General features: G+C 40.0%; 1 protein-coding gene across 1 annotated transcript in view; it reads right to left on the bottom strand.

Moving 5' to 3' along the window:
- AFG2A (AFG2 AAA ATPase homolog A) overlaps positions 1 to 16,099 on the bottom strand; it is a 200,061-nt gene that overhangs the window by 154,646 nt on the left and 29,316 nt on the right. The window contains 1 exon segment of the mRNA XM_082315732.1: positions 10,479 to 10,688. Within this exon segment, the coding sequence (XP_082171858.1) occupies positions 10,479 to 10,688 (210 nt within the window).

Here is a 16,099-nt window from a genome sequence, read left to right as displayed (position 1 = left end):
TGCAGTCTCCCCTCTCTACACATATTTTCACTCTTGCAGTAACAGTTAATGCACTGACTTTATCTTGACATTGGCACCATTGGAAAGTGCCTGTGCATATGTATGGGAAAAAACATATACTCTAAAAAGAAAAGCACAAGTTATCTGATGCTAGCAATGCATCCAGGCTATGCCATTATTTTTATTTATTTATTTTCAAAGAGTTGTCCATTATCCGAAGGGCCAGGTGAGATACTGCAGTAGCCAGACCTAGTATACCACACAGGTAAAAGCAATCGTATAAGGGTTGGAAGAAGAACACTGCGTGCCTTGCCCATAGGAAGTGTAAATGATACAATTAGCATTGCTTCCTTTCATCAACATCCACCCTTAAAGCAACTGCTGCTGTAGCTAAAGTGTGACCTGCAGGCTTTCAAAGACTTCACAATTTGAGTCTGTTGGATACTTAGGTGGAAAGAGAATTATTCATCAACATAATTGATGAAGAACGCAGGAAAGAGAGAGAAGGAAAAAACAAGGTGAGAGTGAGAAACACAAAGCCTTTTCCTACTATTCACTGTGGACACTGAACATGAGGAGCACGCAGCAGTTTGTGCAGAAGAGGCTGGCAGCAAAGAGAGACAGCATCCAGCTGCTCCGGGCCCTTGCCATTCATCACATTCAGCGCAGATGAGGAATTCGATAGCATGGGCCTGACAAATCCTTACGGAACAAGAGCAGAGTCTTCTCTTTCTGTCTAGCTTGCTGTTACACTGAGCTGATACACCGAGAAACCTCTGCAGATTCTACCCACAATTATAGATTTCTTTTACTAGCTTTTTCTTGGAGCCTGTGGACCTTCTCTTTCATGCCCTTATTCTCATAAGTAATCTTCATTCACATCAATATTCTCATGCAAACCAACATCACATACATCAGCGCCAACAGTGTACTCCTCTAGTATGACACAACATCAAATAGCCTGACATTTTCTTTTCTTTTGTCTGAGAAAAAAATAATACTTAAAACCAAAACGACTCTCTTTGAGCTCTAAGGTACAATATAATTTCAAATGCTTGGAGTTTTATTTTTAATTAAGCATTAAAATATGATCAAGGCAACATCAAAGCAATAAATACTGTTTAAAATGTTTCCAAAGAGAATTATTTTGAATGCATGGTTTTGCTGTAAGCTTTGACTTGAAGTTTTTCTCTATTTTTCTCTTCATTAAGCAGCAACTCCAGGTGAAAGATTACTACGTATAACGACCTATGCCTCTTCATGGAGAATGTTCATGAAAATTGATTTGAAGGCCTCCTAGTTCACCACTCATGAGCAATACCAAAACTGCCATTCAGAGCCATGTTTTTTATTGCAAGCAGCTTGGAACTCTTATTGTACACGGCAATGAAGGAAAAGATTCCAAAGTAAGAGAAAGCACACACAGAAGAGGAGGAATTGGTATACATTTCATCTCATGCAAACACTTAAAACCACAACACAAAAACTAGAAATGTTCAAAGCAGCTGGGTGCAGAAACTGAACTGGGGTAGCTCTGGTCCCACCTGAGCTGAACCTCTGCCTTACCAGCAAATGGGCCGTCCTTTAGCTGAGACTGACGGGAGTTCTTTCCAAAGGTAGACCTGCACGACAAGCAGTCTACAGGCCACCACAAAGTCACCTGCTGACAGCTGACACAGTTTCCAATTTTCACAAAGCTCACCTTCTCTTTTTAGGAAGTTTGCTTTGAAGTTGGAGCCCACTCAAGAAATACCAGGAAGGTTTTGTTTTTTTTTTTTAATTTTTCAATGCTTTTCTAATGCTTTAAAAATCAAATGACATGAACCCGACTTAGTCAGCAAGTCGACATTTGTTGAAACATCATTTTTGGCCCAGAGGTGAGCATAATGATTCCTTTAAAAGCTGTTTACAGCTGTTGATATACTGGCCAAGAGGTGCTAGTAACAAATGGTCCAGTTTAATGATGCATAGCCGTGTTCTCTTCTGCAACAAGCCGTCTCCATATGAAGAGATGTGAAAAAATAAAACCTGTTCCTTCTGGTCATTTGCCCAGTGACTCCAAAATCAGCGAAAGATTTGAAGCAGGAAATTGGCAGAAGTCGTTGTAGCTTAGCCATGCATATAAGCATACCATTTGCGAGCTACAATCCAGACTAATAATATAAAATCTGCCAATTCAGGCCTACTATATACTGCTGAGTTGTGCTTATTCAGCCTCAAAGTAGAGATAGTTTCCAGGTATGCTCTGTTTAAAGACTATCCCATCCTCGTTTACAAGATACTTTCCTCTTGTGTCATGAAACCTTCCACTTGTTTATGGTCTGGATTGGGCGTGGATTTTTCTCCTCCGTTGGTTTTTGGTGGGGTTTTTTTGTTTTTTTCTTTTTTTGTTGTTGTTTTTTTTTAATAAAAAAGAAGGAAAAAAAGAAAATTCCTTACATTTAAAATATTATCAGAATAAGCTCTTGAAAGATTAACTGCACAAAAGATAAAACCCTTGTATACAGGCTGTAACATGAGATAAGCTTATGTACACACAGTTATGACAGAAGTTCTCAAAGTGTTTTTACACTGCAAGAGGAACAGCTGGTATCCCTGAAATTAAAGAACATCAGTAATTTTTCTAAGCAGTGCTTAAAGCCACTTGCGGATTTTTTCCACCTGAAAAAATGGGTAGTGACTTTCAACTGATAGGAAATTTAGTTGGTAACTTCCTGCTATAAGTACTTTTGACAATCAGGTAAGTTATGCCCTTATGCTTGTTGAGCCAGATGGACGCAGCTCCAGGTTTCTCCAGCATACAGCTCTATCCACTCTCTCCAAAAATACTGCCCTAACCTCACATGCAGGTTCTGGGCTCTAACCCAGACACACTAAACTATGTCAGCCATACAGTACGACGCATGTTTTTTAAAAATCCAATCAATTAGAGAATTTATATCACATCCTACAGATTATTACTCTACAATAGATAATGCACAATTCTTTCTTTGCCACGTTCAGATTAGAAATGACCAAACAGACATTAAAATATCAGTCATAATCAATATTTAGTTTTGAATGAAGTATCTAGAAACTGAGCTCTATACTGTGAATTTCAAAAAGGAAAAAAGAAAAAAAAGACAGGGGGTGCCAAAATTAGTTTTCAACTGTTCACAATGTGCACCTAGGGCAACGTTCATTACCCACACTCAGACATCTGCATCTGAGTTAGACATTCACACTAACTGATTTGGACAGACCTACGTCTACCTCACAGATGCGATGAGTCTCACTCTGATGTGCTAATTTCTCATCAGACTGCAGGAGGAGCGTAGACAGCCAGCTCAGAGAAGTGAAGCTTGATCCCACCCTTACCAGTACATCTTTCATGGAGTTAAAACCAGCATTTTCACTTCCTTTTTCTTTCCCTTTTCTTTATTCTTTCCAGTTCCATGACAATGCAGGTGAGATGATGTACTATAATAACATTAACTCATTTGGAAGAGACTCAGAAATGAGTTACTGAGTCTTTTGATACTTTAATCTCAACTGCAAAATGCTATCCCATCCCTACCCCTACCACAGTCAAACCAAAGCAATATATGACTCAGGCCGGCTGCAGGAAAGAGAGTTAACAAGATAAACAGTGAGACTTCCTTTGTTTTAACAGTAAGGCTATTTCTAATGCAAAGGTTGTACATGTGTGATCTGGTAATTGGTTACGCTACATAGAAAAATATTTGCTCAGAAAACGCATTATATTTGCTTGTTAAGAATAAAGCCTACTTCTTCTCTTTCAATGCGGTTTAATGATTTAATCTGCATTACTCCCAGCATCTCAGCAGATGTAAACTCCAGGTTGAGTGCTGTGCACCGTTTTAATCGCTTCCTCTCCCTCTGCCCTGCATTCCAGAGGACCTTAAAAACTTGTTGACACCTGTCTGGTGTTTCAAAAACTTCAATTTCAACAGGTGCTTGTAGGCTCCAAAGTATCTAGGGGAGTAGACTGGCAAAAAATTGTCATCCTTATTCCTTGCTGCAAAGCTGCTAAAAGCAACATAATCAAATTGCGAAGGCAAATATAATATCCATTTTTCTTTATTGGCATGCTTCAGAATTCACTTGTTTGCCATTCGTCTTGACTAGCAAACTTTAATGACAATCTTTTGAAGCTTCTTTACACAATACAGAAGCCAGTATTTGTAGTGTGGAGTGAACTGACTGGAAACATTGAATTAAATTCACTGCATGCACCAGTGCCTTCAGAGAGGGCCTTCTTCAGCACTCGGGCAAAGCTGCCACTCAAATTTACCAGGATTTTGCATGCTTACGAAGTGCTGCACCAGCACAGGCACAGCAGTATCAAGTCAAAGGTGAAATTCTGTCGTGACAGAGTTGAAGTAGATCTAAAAGGAATCCATCCTGCTCACCTGCCCCATCCACAGAGAAAGCTCTTTGCAAGTCATTCCCATTCATCATGGATCTTCAGCACCCGTTCCTGTTCACTACCACTTTTAGCTACAGGCTAAACAGCTTCCATCCACTACTCTGTGTATGAGCAGGCTTGGCACCATCAGGGCAGTATCCACGCGGGATCAAAAATCATACAACAAGATGACACAAAGTTAGCCATCCGCACTGCAAAATGTATTTGGCTGCTGACACTTCACCCCTCCAGCAACACCCCATTCCGCGACTGCTACTTTTACCTGATTGTTGACAAACCCTTGGTAACTTGAGAGAGAGAGAGAGAGAGAGAGAGAGAGAGAAACTAAGTGCTAATAAAAAATTAATCTTGCAAAGTAATTGAGAAGGGAGAAGGAAACAGAGACATGGGATTATCTTTGAATCATTTTCTGCCTGCACATTCGCTTTTGGGAAGCTTATGGTAAGAATGGATGAATGCCTTATTTTATTTTTAGTTGAGTAAAACATGCAGATAGCTTCAGGATTAAAAGAGTTCATTAAAGTATCCCAAATTGTTAACCCTTGTAAAAAATGTTAAACAAATTTTTCAAATACAGTTAGTTTCACTATCTGCTAATTAACTAACAAGTTACTGTAAATGTGTTACTATGGATCTTTTTGGAAATTTTATCAAATGTTTGCCAGGGTTTCTCATAAAGCCACAGAATGCTTCTTCATTTTTCATCTTAAATGTTTTGCTTAGCTAGTTACAGGCACCAAGCTTTCTTATTTCATGCTTCTGCTCACTGAAATCCCCATCAAAAGGCTAAACTCCCTCTCCAAAATTCAGTGACAGCTCTTCACAAAGCAAAGCGGTCGGCCTTTCCAAGCCTCATTAATCTGTTTGAGCTGCCACAGCCAAGAGCTGAAGGGAAAAGCAGAGGAAACTTCAATTGGAAAATATTTTGACGTAATTGACCCAGATGACAAACTAAGCTTATGCACATGTCAAGCACGGGGAGTGGTTCAAAAGCATCGGCAGGGTGATACAGGAAGTTAAATCAAGCCAAGGAGAAGTCAGAGCTCTGAGAACTGTGTATATTTTTGTAATTACTGCTAATTGAAAAAAGAAGAGATTCCTTCAGCCCAAGCTCTTAAGTAACAGCAAATAAAATGTCAGGAATATTTTCTATCCTTTTTTTTTTATCCCCACCATAGCTGGAGCTCCTAACCAATGCAAGTAATATTTTAGAGCACTATAGTACACATCATCTGTACCGTTGGTTTGCTCGGTGTTAACATCCTTAAACACTACTTACCATGATGGGTGGGTTTGGGTTTTGTTTGTGGGTTTTTTTTGTTGTTGTTGTTTTGTTTTTTTAAATATTGCTTCACCATTTTTATAATAATTAGTGTGTCTCACTTAGCTGAATTCCAAGGGGGTTAAATTTTGGAGATCCAAATTTTCTGAAAACTTAAGCTGGTTTTTGCCACTATCACTAAGTCAGTTTTTGCCTTAGTTTTGATTTTAAACAGCCAAATATTACAAAGCACTGAGCAGCAAGAGGAAAAATGATGCTTCCAAAACCATTACAAGCATATAGAAGTTACATAATTTTTCTTGGTGTTTTTGTAAACTCCGGTAATCTGCTCGTTGCCCAGAAAACAGAACTCATAGTCCCCTGTTGATATAATCCTGAAATTGGCAGAAAGTCTCCCCCTGCTTTTCGCAGGCTCAGTAAGTAGAAGGTAATGCAATGCAGGATACCGTCAACAACGTACATCTCCTCTAGTATGCAGCATCCTGGGCTTATGGGCAACTCAAAGGGCAAAAGGATTTTCCAATCCCCATGGCCCCTGTGGGACCATCAGCTAAAGAACACATTGTAACTGGGTGACGGAGTTTATCTGGGTAGGTACCCTGATGGTGCCTTCCAGCCTGACAACATAAGAGCGAACTTCAGTGTTCATTTTGAAATAGGTTAAAAACAAAAAAGCACAATGGTTTTCTTCTTTGGTAGTAAAGTTAATTACCTACATACCACAACAATAAGAGAGGGAAAAAAAAAAAAATCCACAGAGATTCTCTCCAAGTTGCTTCCTAGAAAAGCAACAGAAAATCCGTGAGGAAAAGTAATATTCATTAAATTTTTAGCACAACACAATGATACAGGATTTCCTAAAAACAAAATTAAAAAAAAAATTTCAAGAGGTCAGTCACAACAAATCTAAATAAACTAAGATACAAGACAAATGCAGATCTAATTATCTATGCCATACAGCAAGATATGGAAGTTTCCTCCAAAAATATTCTTATAATATCACCATAAAAATCTTAGTGGTCTAATCAACATATATCTCAAAAAAGCAGCCAGTCAAAGCTGACCCTAAGTGCAGGAACTGTCAAAACAGTACAGAGAGACACCACAAAAGCAGTCAAAAGAGGGGAAAAAAGCCCACAGAAATAACACAGTGACAAAGGGTTTCATTTTCTTCATTGTCAACTTCAGAAAGCTAGATGACATCTAAAGCAAAAATGTCACAGAGACAGTTGTATATAACAGAGAGGTGTCATCAGCCTGGCAGAAGCTGAAAATTATATCCCCCATCCTATTAATATTGATAGGTCCAATATCTGTATACAATTTTCTTTACCTATTAGTAAAAGAAATGCATAAAAGACATTTCAGAAGAAAATTACGAGCTTTGGGGTGAGCACAAAAGGAGTGTGAAGAAGTACAAAAGTGCATAGGAGGCTGACTGAAATAAGAATTCAACCAGATCAAAAACTATTAATAAGTCAAGACTGATGTTCAACCCTGAAGAATGAAAAAATTATCCTAATTCATTCCTTCACAGTCTTATACTCGCTTGTATCCATGACCACAAAACACTGAAAGCTGTCCAAGAAGTTGAGAACAGTTCAGTTGTCTTTTTGTAACAGAGGTTTGGGAGGGGGGGAGTAATCAAGATGACCACTAAAACCCTGAAAAGCCTCAGTGCTGCAAGAGATTTAGAAAAAGGGGTGGGGGGAAGGAGCAGGAAGAGCCATCCCCTGGAAAGCGGTTGACAACCTCCTCCCCAGTAAATTTAGCAGATATATTGTATTAGAGACAAAGAAAGTCAAGTGAAGGAATAAAAATAAACAAGTCCCCATAGGAATTATATGCAAGATTGCTTTGTAAAACAAACCAACCAACCAACTGCTTTTCTCTGGAAAAGCAAAAGGTCACCAATCTTGGTGAAAATACAGCTATAAAAAGTTTTGGCCAAATATCAAAGAGCATGTTTACAAAAGGGCCACATTCATTGTAACACTAACCATTCAAACTTCACAATAGATTTCAGGAGAGAACAGGATGCAACGTCAAATATCTGTTATCACATTATTTTCTTCAGCTCCTCTGCTCAGAAATTACACCTAGACTTTGCACATCTTCCAAACCTTATTAGAGGCAAGTCAGACGTGGGCTGGAGGCTGCGCCATTTTGACCATGCCTCATTATGACAACCAGCCATGCCCAAGACACGTGGAAATGTCACATTTTAACAGATTACGTGTAACCCAGCTAAAGTACCTCATTAACAAAGAGCAAAGACATTGCATAGAAACATCTGGAAAACAGTGCAAAGCCTTCCTGGAGCCAGGCTGGGGCAGGGGTGATACCTGTTGCACCCAAGCAGGACAGTCAATTTAGTCGAGTACATTCAGCACTTCCTGAGAGAGTTGGACTTACTATGCCCATGTATCTTAAATGTGGCGTGCAGACATAACAGGTCCATCTTCCAAAAATCACTGGACCAAGTAAGCACTGCATGTAACGTACTCGATTTCCTCTCAGGTTTCAGACACAGGGAGGGACGGCATCCAGCAGCAGGCTCCCACAGCCAGAGCTATGCCTCCTGTCTGCAGTTCGTTCTCAAGAAGGACCCAAGAACCTGAGCCACCTGAATTATCCTGAAAGAGCACACGTATCCTACAGGCTGTACAGCAGACAGTTTTCATCAAAATTACTTATCTGAGGCAGGAGAGACTGGAAGGAAAATGCAAGTCTGAAAAGTAAATTATCAGGAAACACACTTCCATTTCAAAAAGCCTGATATCAGTTCCAGGGACAGATATTTGAGACATAACGTAGAGAACGGGAAAATTAATAGGACTATAAGCAAGAAAAGAAAAAAATCCCCTCTCTCAAAAAACAAAAACGCAAAAACAAAAACAAAAAAAAAAACGCATATTCATCTACTTTGGATTTATTGCAGGAACACATGCAGTGGAAATTAATTCATGCCTGTTGTGCTTTAAGAAGTGCTACAGACAATGATGTTTAACACATTTAGTACATGATGGATGTTGCCTTTTCTGTCCAGGAAGCAAATGTGAACTTAGAGAAAGTGGGCTATGTTCCCTTCCTGGAGTCAACATATCCAAGGCTGGATATGCTCCAGAGATGTGCTTTGTGAAACATCTGTACGTTGAATATTCGACCAGTTCCAGGCCAAGGGATTTAAACCATCAGGGAATAAAAGGCAGTTTCCCCAAGCCAGCCACTTCTGCTGCAGCTTGTCAATGACAGGGGGGTTTGCACCATCAGAACCCCACCACGAAGAAATGCTGCATTGCTGTACAAACGCATTTCATAGCGGTGCACCTTCAGATACCTCCTGTTCAGCATGAGCCACCTTTTACTTTTGGACAACTAACTGCATCAGTAAAAATGTCTGATGCAGCTATGACTGATGCATACAAGATAGCAACAACATTCATTTTTAACTGTTTTTTGGTTTGTTTTCTTTTTTCAGACTGCTACCTTTTTTTCCCCACCCTCTCAAGCATCAGTGCTTTGGGTGAGACAAAGAGGAATGTTTTCTTTTAAGCAGTGCAGGAGGAAAAGGTTACCTTGTTTACCAGTAACTCTGGAGTACAAAGAACTACTTTGTCTTTATGGAAGAGGCAGTAAAGGTAGTGTTTCTTAAGGGCTGAGGTTTCCAAGGCTGCTCTTGTTGATGTGACCGTGACCCGCAGGCCTGTCTGCAATATCGGGAAGCACAGGCAATGAAGAGCTGCTGGCTTCAGGGTCAGCGCGACTGCCTCTGCTCCCAGAGAGGACAGGATCCAGAGCTACGGTTACAGTGTGTCTGAAAGGATAGGCAGAGGAGGAAGCTGTGTAGAAACTAACACAGAAGGCTTTGTGAGTAAGGAGATGGTCAACAGACAAGAGTACGTGATCTTACTGCTGAGGAGATACTTTTAAAATACTTAAACAAATGTTTTTTCTTGCACTTCATTAACATTCTGACACAGCTGCAAGACTACCCCGTGTGGAATCACTCTGCTATCTTTTTTTTCTTCCTATGCGTTGAAGCTCAGTATCATTATTAAGTAACTTCCATTCATGTGTTTTCCATACAACCCGCAGCAATCAATTACACTGATTCATAGGCAATGAAATCCAAAATTTTTCTATACTTAAAGTGTTTCTTAATGCTGAGAGAATATCCCACTTATCCACCAGGAGTACTCCAGATATAACTGATTTTGCAAACTTTCTAAAAAACTGATGAAGTAGAACTATTTCCCCTGAAAAATGGCAATAGGGCAAGAAAAATCTGTAATGAAACGTGAACAGAAAGATGAAGAAAGTGACTTTCCTGAGGAATGAAAAGGAATGTAAGAGATGAGATGATAATATTTTCATGCAAGCAAGTAATTATTACAGTAAGAAGAGCTACCCACTATCCAGAGTTGTATTTCATTTATACTGCTTTAAGAATTTCATTGTTTCCATTTTTAAAAAGATTTTAAATAATGCCAATAATTAAGATGTCACTACACAGCTTACCCACCCATCCAACATATAATTACTGTGCTGTGATTAAAAAAAAAATAATAAATTTTTAAAAAGCGTACAAGAAAGCACCAGTCTTTTTCATAAGAAAACACAAACCTTACCTGATATTTACAAGGTGTTTGCTGTAGCATATATAGCTATCAGAAACACTAAGAGCCACTGGATTCTAGCACTGGAAATTGGTAAACTATCAATTGTTACGCAGGAGTTAAGAAAATGTAGGACTAAATGGCCTACCTTCACTGCCAGGAAGTTGAGACCACTTTCATGAGCCAAAGCTTTTGCTATCATTGTTTTTGAGCACCCGGGAGGTCCGTAAAGCAGCACACCTTTTGGAGGCTGAATGCCCATTCGGATGAAGGAATCAGGATGTTTGAGAGGCCATTCAACTGCCTGCTTCAATTTCAGCTTAACGTCTTCTAGTCCTCCTATGTCTGACCAAGATACCTGCAAAGCAGACCATTTTGCTGAATTCAGACAATGGAGCAAAACTATTAAAAAAGAAAACAAACCACAAATGCTCTGTAGAATGCGTACTGGTTATTTCATGAAGTCATTTTTAACGAGTTACTTCTTCAAAAAAGCCATTTTTAAACAAGAAGCAATTATTAATAAAGTCACACAAAGTAAATGGGATTAGACTCACTTTATGCTGGTGGATGTAGGTAAAATTTTGTAACTACTTCAAAGGTCAATAACAAAATATAGAAAATAACAATAAAATGACAGCATAATCATACAGGCAGCAACACTTTGCATGATCACCAGCAAACTCACAACTCAGTTCTCTTGGATTTGTATGTGATGCTGAAGTGGAATTTGTAAATTACTTTGATGTCTTCCCTGAAGGAAAGGACTGTATGAGCTCAAGCTGGTTTTATTTACAGCTGCAGAGTAAGGCCCTGATCCCAGCTGTATAATCCCACTAAGCTGAACAGGACTCAGAAGTTTTGGGGGTTCCTCCACTTGCCAACACTATCACTCCCATGAAGGACCTGGGCACTGGAGATTTGACTAGAAGCTTAAAAACAATCAATCTTCCAAACAGACGAGTATCTACAGAAAAGAAAAACCACACACAAAAAAGCAACACTCAAACCAAACTGCAGTGAAATCTGCTCTGCTGAAGACACAAGACAAGCTTGTCAGGCATACATCGGGACAAAACTAATACATCCTACCCAAAACAGCAGACGGATCTAAAACCTTCTACACCTCTCCCTGCATCGCTGTCAGCAAGCCTGAGACTTTTCCCCACATACCCCGGCCTGTTCTTCGGCCTGTCACCATCCATTCCTGCCCACTTCAAATATTAAACATGTCAAGACGCACTAAATCAAATGATCTTCTGCCTTAAAACACTCTTCCAAAAATGTACTAGACATAAATCACCCTTCAGCTCTGGAAAGTCAGCTACACTTGAAAGGCAAGCGGAGTATTAATAAGAGGCAACGTATCGCCTTTCTCCTGACTTGAAAACTAGTGTCACTCCTGGCCTGTCCCTATTGCTATTTTCCTGATACCAGTACACAAAGTGGAAACTAAAAGTAGAAAGTCCCCAAAAGAGGCAATTCAGTCTACTACTGAAGCAGAAGAAAAAGAGCATTTAGACATAGTGCAAGCACTTTTGCCTAAGTCCAAGCAAACTGCAAACCAAACAAAACTTCTCCTCGATTGTCAGTCTTTGACATAGAAGAAAATTACAAAGACAGCAGAGAGCAAACACCAAAGATCGATACGCATGGGTCAACCCCTCAGAAATATTCTGAGTTTAAAGGCTAACTGGAAGCTGAAGAGCTGCCACTCTGCTGCCTGCAGAACATCATTTCTCTCACACCAGGAATATGTTACAGAAACCCTAGGAAAAAAAAAAAAACAAAACAGCTCGCTCTTTTTCTTAGTGACCAGCAGCTTCTGGTTCTTAAATAATTACTTTATAAGCCTGGGGAAATATGAAATATGTGGAGCTGATCACCACTGCCTGCTAAGAAGGATCTGAGGGCAGAGGGATCTGCCAAAGGCAGGATTCCCTTATGGAGGGGGGAAAGGGGGGGGGGGGGGGGGAGAAAAAGAAAAACAGAAAAGAAATGGAAATTCAGTAAAGGTCAGAGCAAAGTGAAGACTGAATCAGACACAGAATATCCCAGTAGCAGGGGGAGGAAAGGATTTTGGCAGGGGCATTACCAAAGCAGCATGCCATTTCTGGTAACTTGTAAGCCAACTTTTGCAACCTGTCAATATTCCCCCCTGCAGTGCTGTTTCATGCTACAAGCAAGACTAACTGCACAAATCTGATTAAATGAATGGTAGCAAACAGATGAAAATGGGCTGTGCAAAAGCCTCTAGTCTTGAACTGAAAGCTTTTGTACGAATGCAACAAAAACAATGGAGAAACTCCACAGCACTGTGGAAAGGAAGAGGGAAACAAGAGCACGAACTCCTGAAGCCCGACCTTGAGCTGGGTATTGTGGGCTACCAACACAGTCGAAAGAGAGAGAGAGAGACTTTGCAGAGCAATTCAGCTATAGTACAAACTCTCTTTCAGAAGTCAGACAGGTGGTCTCCCACCCAGCTTCTCTCCTTCCTTTAGCAGGGAACATATGGTGAGGAGATGTCCAATTTAGGCACCTCAGTTAAGTGCTTAAACATAAGAAGGATCCTCCCTTCCCACCTGAATTTTCACAATAAGAGCCAGAACTCCACCTGCAGATTTTTAATTACAATGAAGCAAACATACAAGTTTATAAAGCATCAGATACCTCACTTGCATCTTGCCACTGTTCCACCCATGCAAACCACCTCTTTTCACTCCAGTTTCATGGTTGAGTAACATAATTAAACTCAGGACAGTTAATCCCAATCTTCCCTTATTCTAAAAGCTGGTGTTTCCGAGTCAGATCTGAAACAGTGTCAGTGTTTTAAATTTCATTTAAAATTACATATTAACTATCCCTACAACTCTTAATTCTACGTAACAGCTCTGTAAACTGCACAGAACCAAATCTTGGCAGTTTTAAACAACTTTTTCTTAGGGAAGAAGACACGTAACATAAGCTTGTTCTCATTTTTCAGTATCAATCTTTACTCACATCTGGTAAAGTATGGACTAGTCATTCCTATGTCTTTCTAGCTAGACAAAGATTTTTACTAACATGAACAAGAACTTCTTAAAATAATTAAGCCATCAGGAATTCCCTATAAAACTTTCAGCAACAGAAGGCAAAATCCATTAGCGGTACTTAGCACACATACAAAAAGCCTGGGAAAAAACACCTAAATGTTATCTCTACTCTCTTGCAAATATTCAGACTATTGCACGAGTCTTCTGAGGCATTATTCAAATGATTTTTTAGAGCTGCTACATGTCATTTAACATCAACACAAGCAACAGAATTGTACAGAAAAGGTGAAGTAGGGCCACCTTATGTGAAGGTTGTTTTCAGTCATCTGGCGACTACTTCTGATTTTGCTTACGTTGAAAATTGGGAATGGGAGGAAAGGGAAACCACTGGGTCAGGACATACAAACAGGGCCACTAAATGTGAGCTTGCCCATTTTGAGTTAAAAAAAAGAAAATAATTAACCAGTCAAAAATTCAGTTAACTTATTTAGAATTTCTATAATAGAAGGTGTGGAATTCAAGCAGCAATGGTATTAAAAACAAAAATAGCTAATAAAACACTACCCTCACATTCTGGTCAAGTCCTAAACAAAACATTTTCTTTTTCCTCATTTCAAAAGGATAGAGATAAGTGGGAGAAAAAAGACAGTCCACCAACAATAAAACACCCAAAAGTAAGAATACTTTTACATTCAGATGAGCTTGGAAGAACTAGGTGGATTGTTTTTGCACACAAATCCTCAGTAACTTCCCAACTGCAATTAACACAAACTCTAGGGCGCACATTTGGACAGCTAGCTATGCTTCTTTTACCTGCACACGAACTCAAAGGAAAGGTCTTGCAATGTAAGCAATGAAGTGTGATACTCTTGTCACTGTGGAAATGGTTTTAAAGACTAGCCTTGGGGCTGAGCTGACACATACAAAGACAGTGCTCTGCTATAGTGTGTTAGACACCAAGATTTCATTACTGCCGTAATCTTTAGCTCTCCCCAGGTCAACAGAGCTCAGAACACGATGCAGAGCAGCAACTCCCCAGAGGTTGTTAAGCAGCAGCAATAAAGAAATAAAGCAGACATGCAAAGGATGTCTCATCCAGAGCCTTTTGGCTGCAAAGACACAAATCTGAGTGTTGAATTACAGCAAAGGGAATGAAACAGGCAAGCAAAACCCATAGCACTCTACAAAAATTTCAGAAAAACCCATAGGAGAGGAAGGAATGGCAACTACAGTGCAACTCTCCAAAGAACCAAAGTATTAACTTCTTGATTTATAATGTGCATCCCCTCTCTCCTAAATCCCTGCTGCAGAAAAACCAGACTTCTAAAAAGGTTGTAACACATAGCAAAGTTCAAGAAAGATTCTGTAAAAACAGAAAACAAGATGCTACGTGGAACCGGGCAGGCAAGTATTTTGCATTTGCCTTGGTCACAGCCAATGCGCACGGCAATCTGGACACAAGGACAAAGAAATGGAGAAAGAAGGAACAAAAAAAGAAAAAAAAAAAAAAAAAAGTGGGTGGTGGCACCTCCACCAGCTCCTCCTGCACACAACCTCACTTTCTGTCTACTGCCCAAACTCACTTCATTTTGGCTGTTTTCCCCACCAGTAATTTTGAATATCCTTGGAATAAGAAGAGAGCTCAAGAGCTGACAAAAACCCTAATACCTAGCTTGTCATTGAGCACTTTCAGAAGCAGACTGCAAAACATTCTATAAAGGTTATCAAATACCCTCAGCCACCGAGAAGTAAAGTGACTTGCTCGAGGCCACCCAAACAAGTCACTTCTAACAATCTCCTTGCTCTTTAGCTACTACCCCAGCTACACGCATAAAAAGAGGTTTTTCCAGGTCTTAAATAAGACAAAAGACTGCAACAGAGCAATTTAGCCTGGTAGCCTTCTAAACAGCCAAGCAGCTAGTACTCAGTTCTAGGACCTAAAAAGCAAAGACTGGTTTGAAAACTGAGTTTCTTTACAGCCTACTCCAAGTTCCGCATATTTCAGAGAAAAAGCTCTGTGTTGACGAAGCCTCCAGCAAGCAGCCCTAACCAGGGAGCTGCAGGTTGGATTCCTGTTGCTTGCTTCCCCTGCACTGCCATCCCAGCCACATAGCCGCAGCACAGCACAGTTCCTTCAACTAACCGATGGACTTGAGCTGACCTAAGGCATTTCACCTCAAATACAAATGGTAATGGAGTAATTAGCCTTGAGGATGGTGGTGGTGGTGTTACAATGCTGGATTTACAGTACTGTGACTTTCATGGACAGCTGTGTCTGTTTCCAGATATTCAGACTGCTCCTGAGCATGCACAGGTACCTTCATTTTGGTAAGTTGGTAGCTCTGCAGCCCAAAACAATGGTTAAACTGAATTCCAGCACCTCCTTTGGTAGGTGATGTGGGAGGACACAAAACCTGTTGCATCCGGTACTTTAGATTCCACTTTAAACACACCCCAGGCACCAAGCAGAAGGCCTGAAATTTACCCTACATCTGCAAAGAATATACATTATCTTGTAAAAATGCAAGTCCTGTCAGCGCAAAAGGAATCTGCACTGGGTTATCTTCGCTTCAATAAAGGAATGAATTTCAGCAGTATTCCAGTGACTCAGCTGGTATTTAACAAATAAAAACAAGCGACAATCAAGGAAGCCACTGGCAGGATGGTTTAGTGGACAACAGGAGCTTGAGTAGTAGGTTGACCTGGATTCAGAACAGATTTCCTGCAGTACCTCGAG

Source organism: Platalea leucorodia (assembly GCF_965183815.1).
Source record: "Platalea leucorodia genome assembly, chromosome: 6".
NCBI lineage: Eukaryota > Metazoa > Chordata > Aves > Pelecaniformes > Threskiornithidae > Platalea > Platalea leucorodia.
Note: the sequence above shows the minus strand (reverse complement) of the source record. Positions and strands in the feature narration are given on the sequence as shown.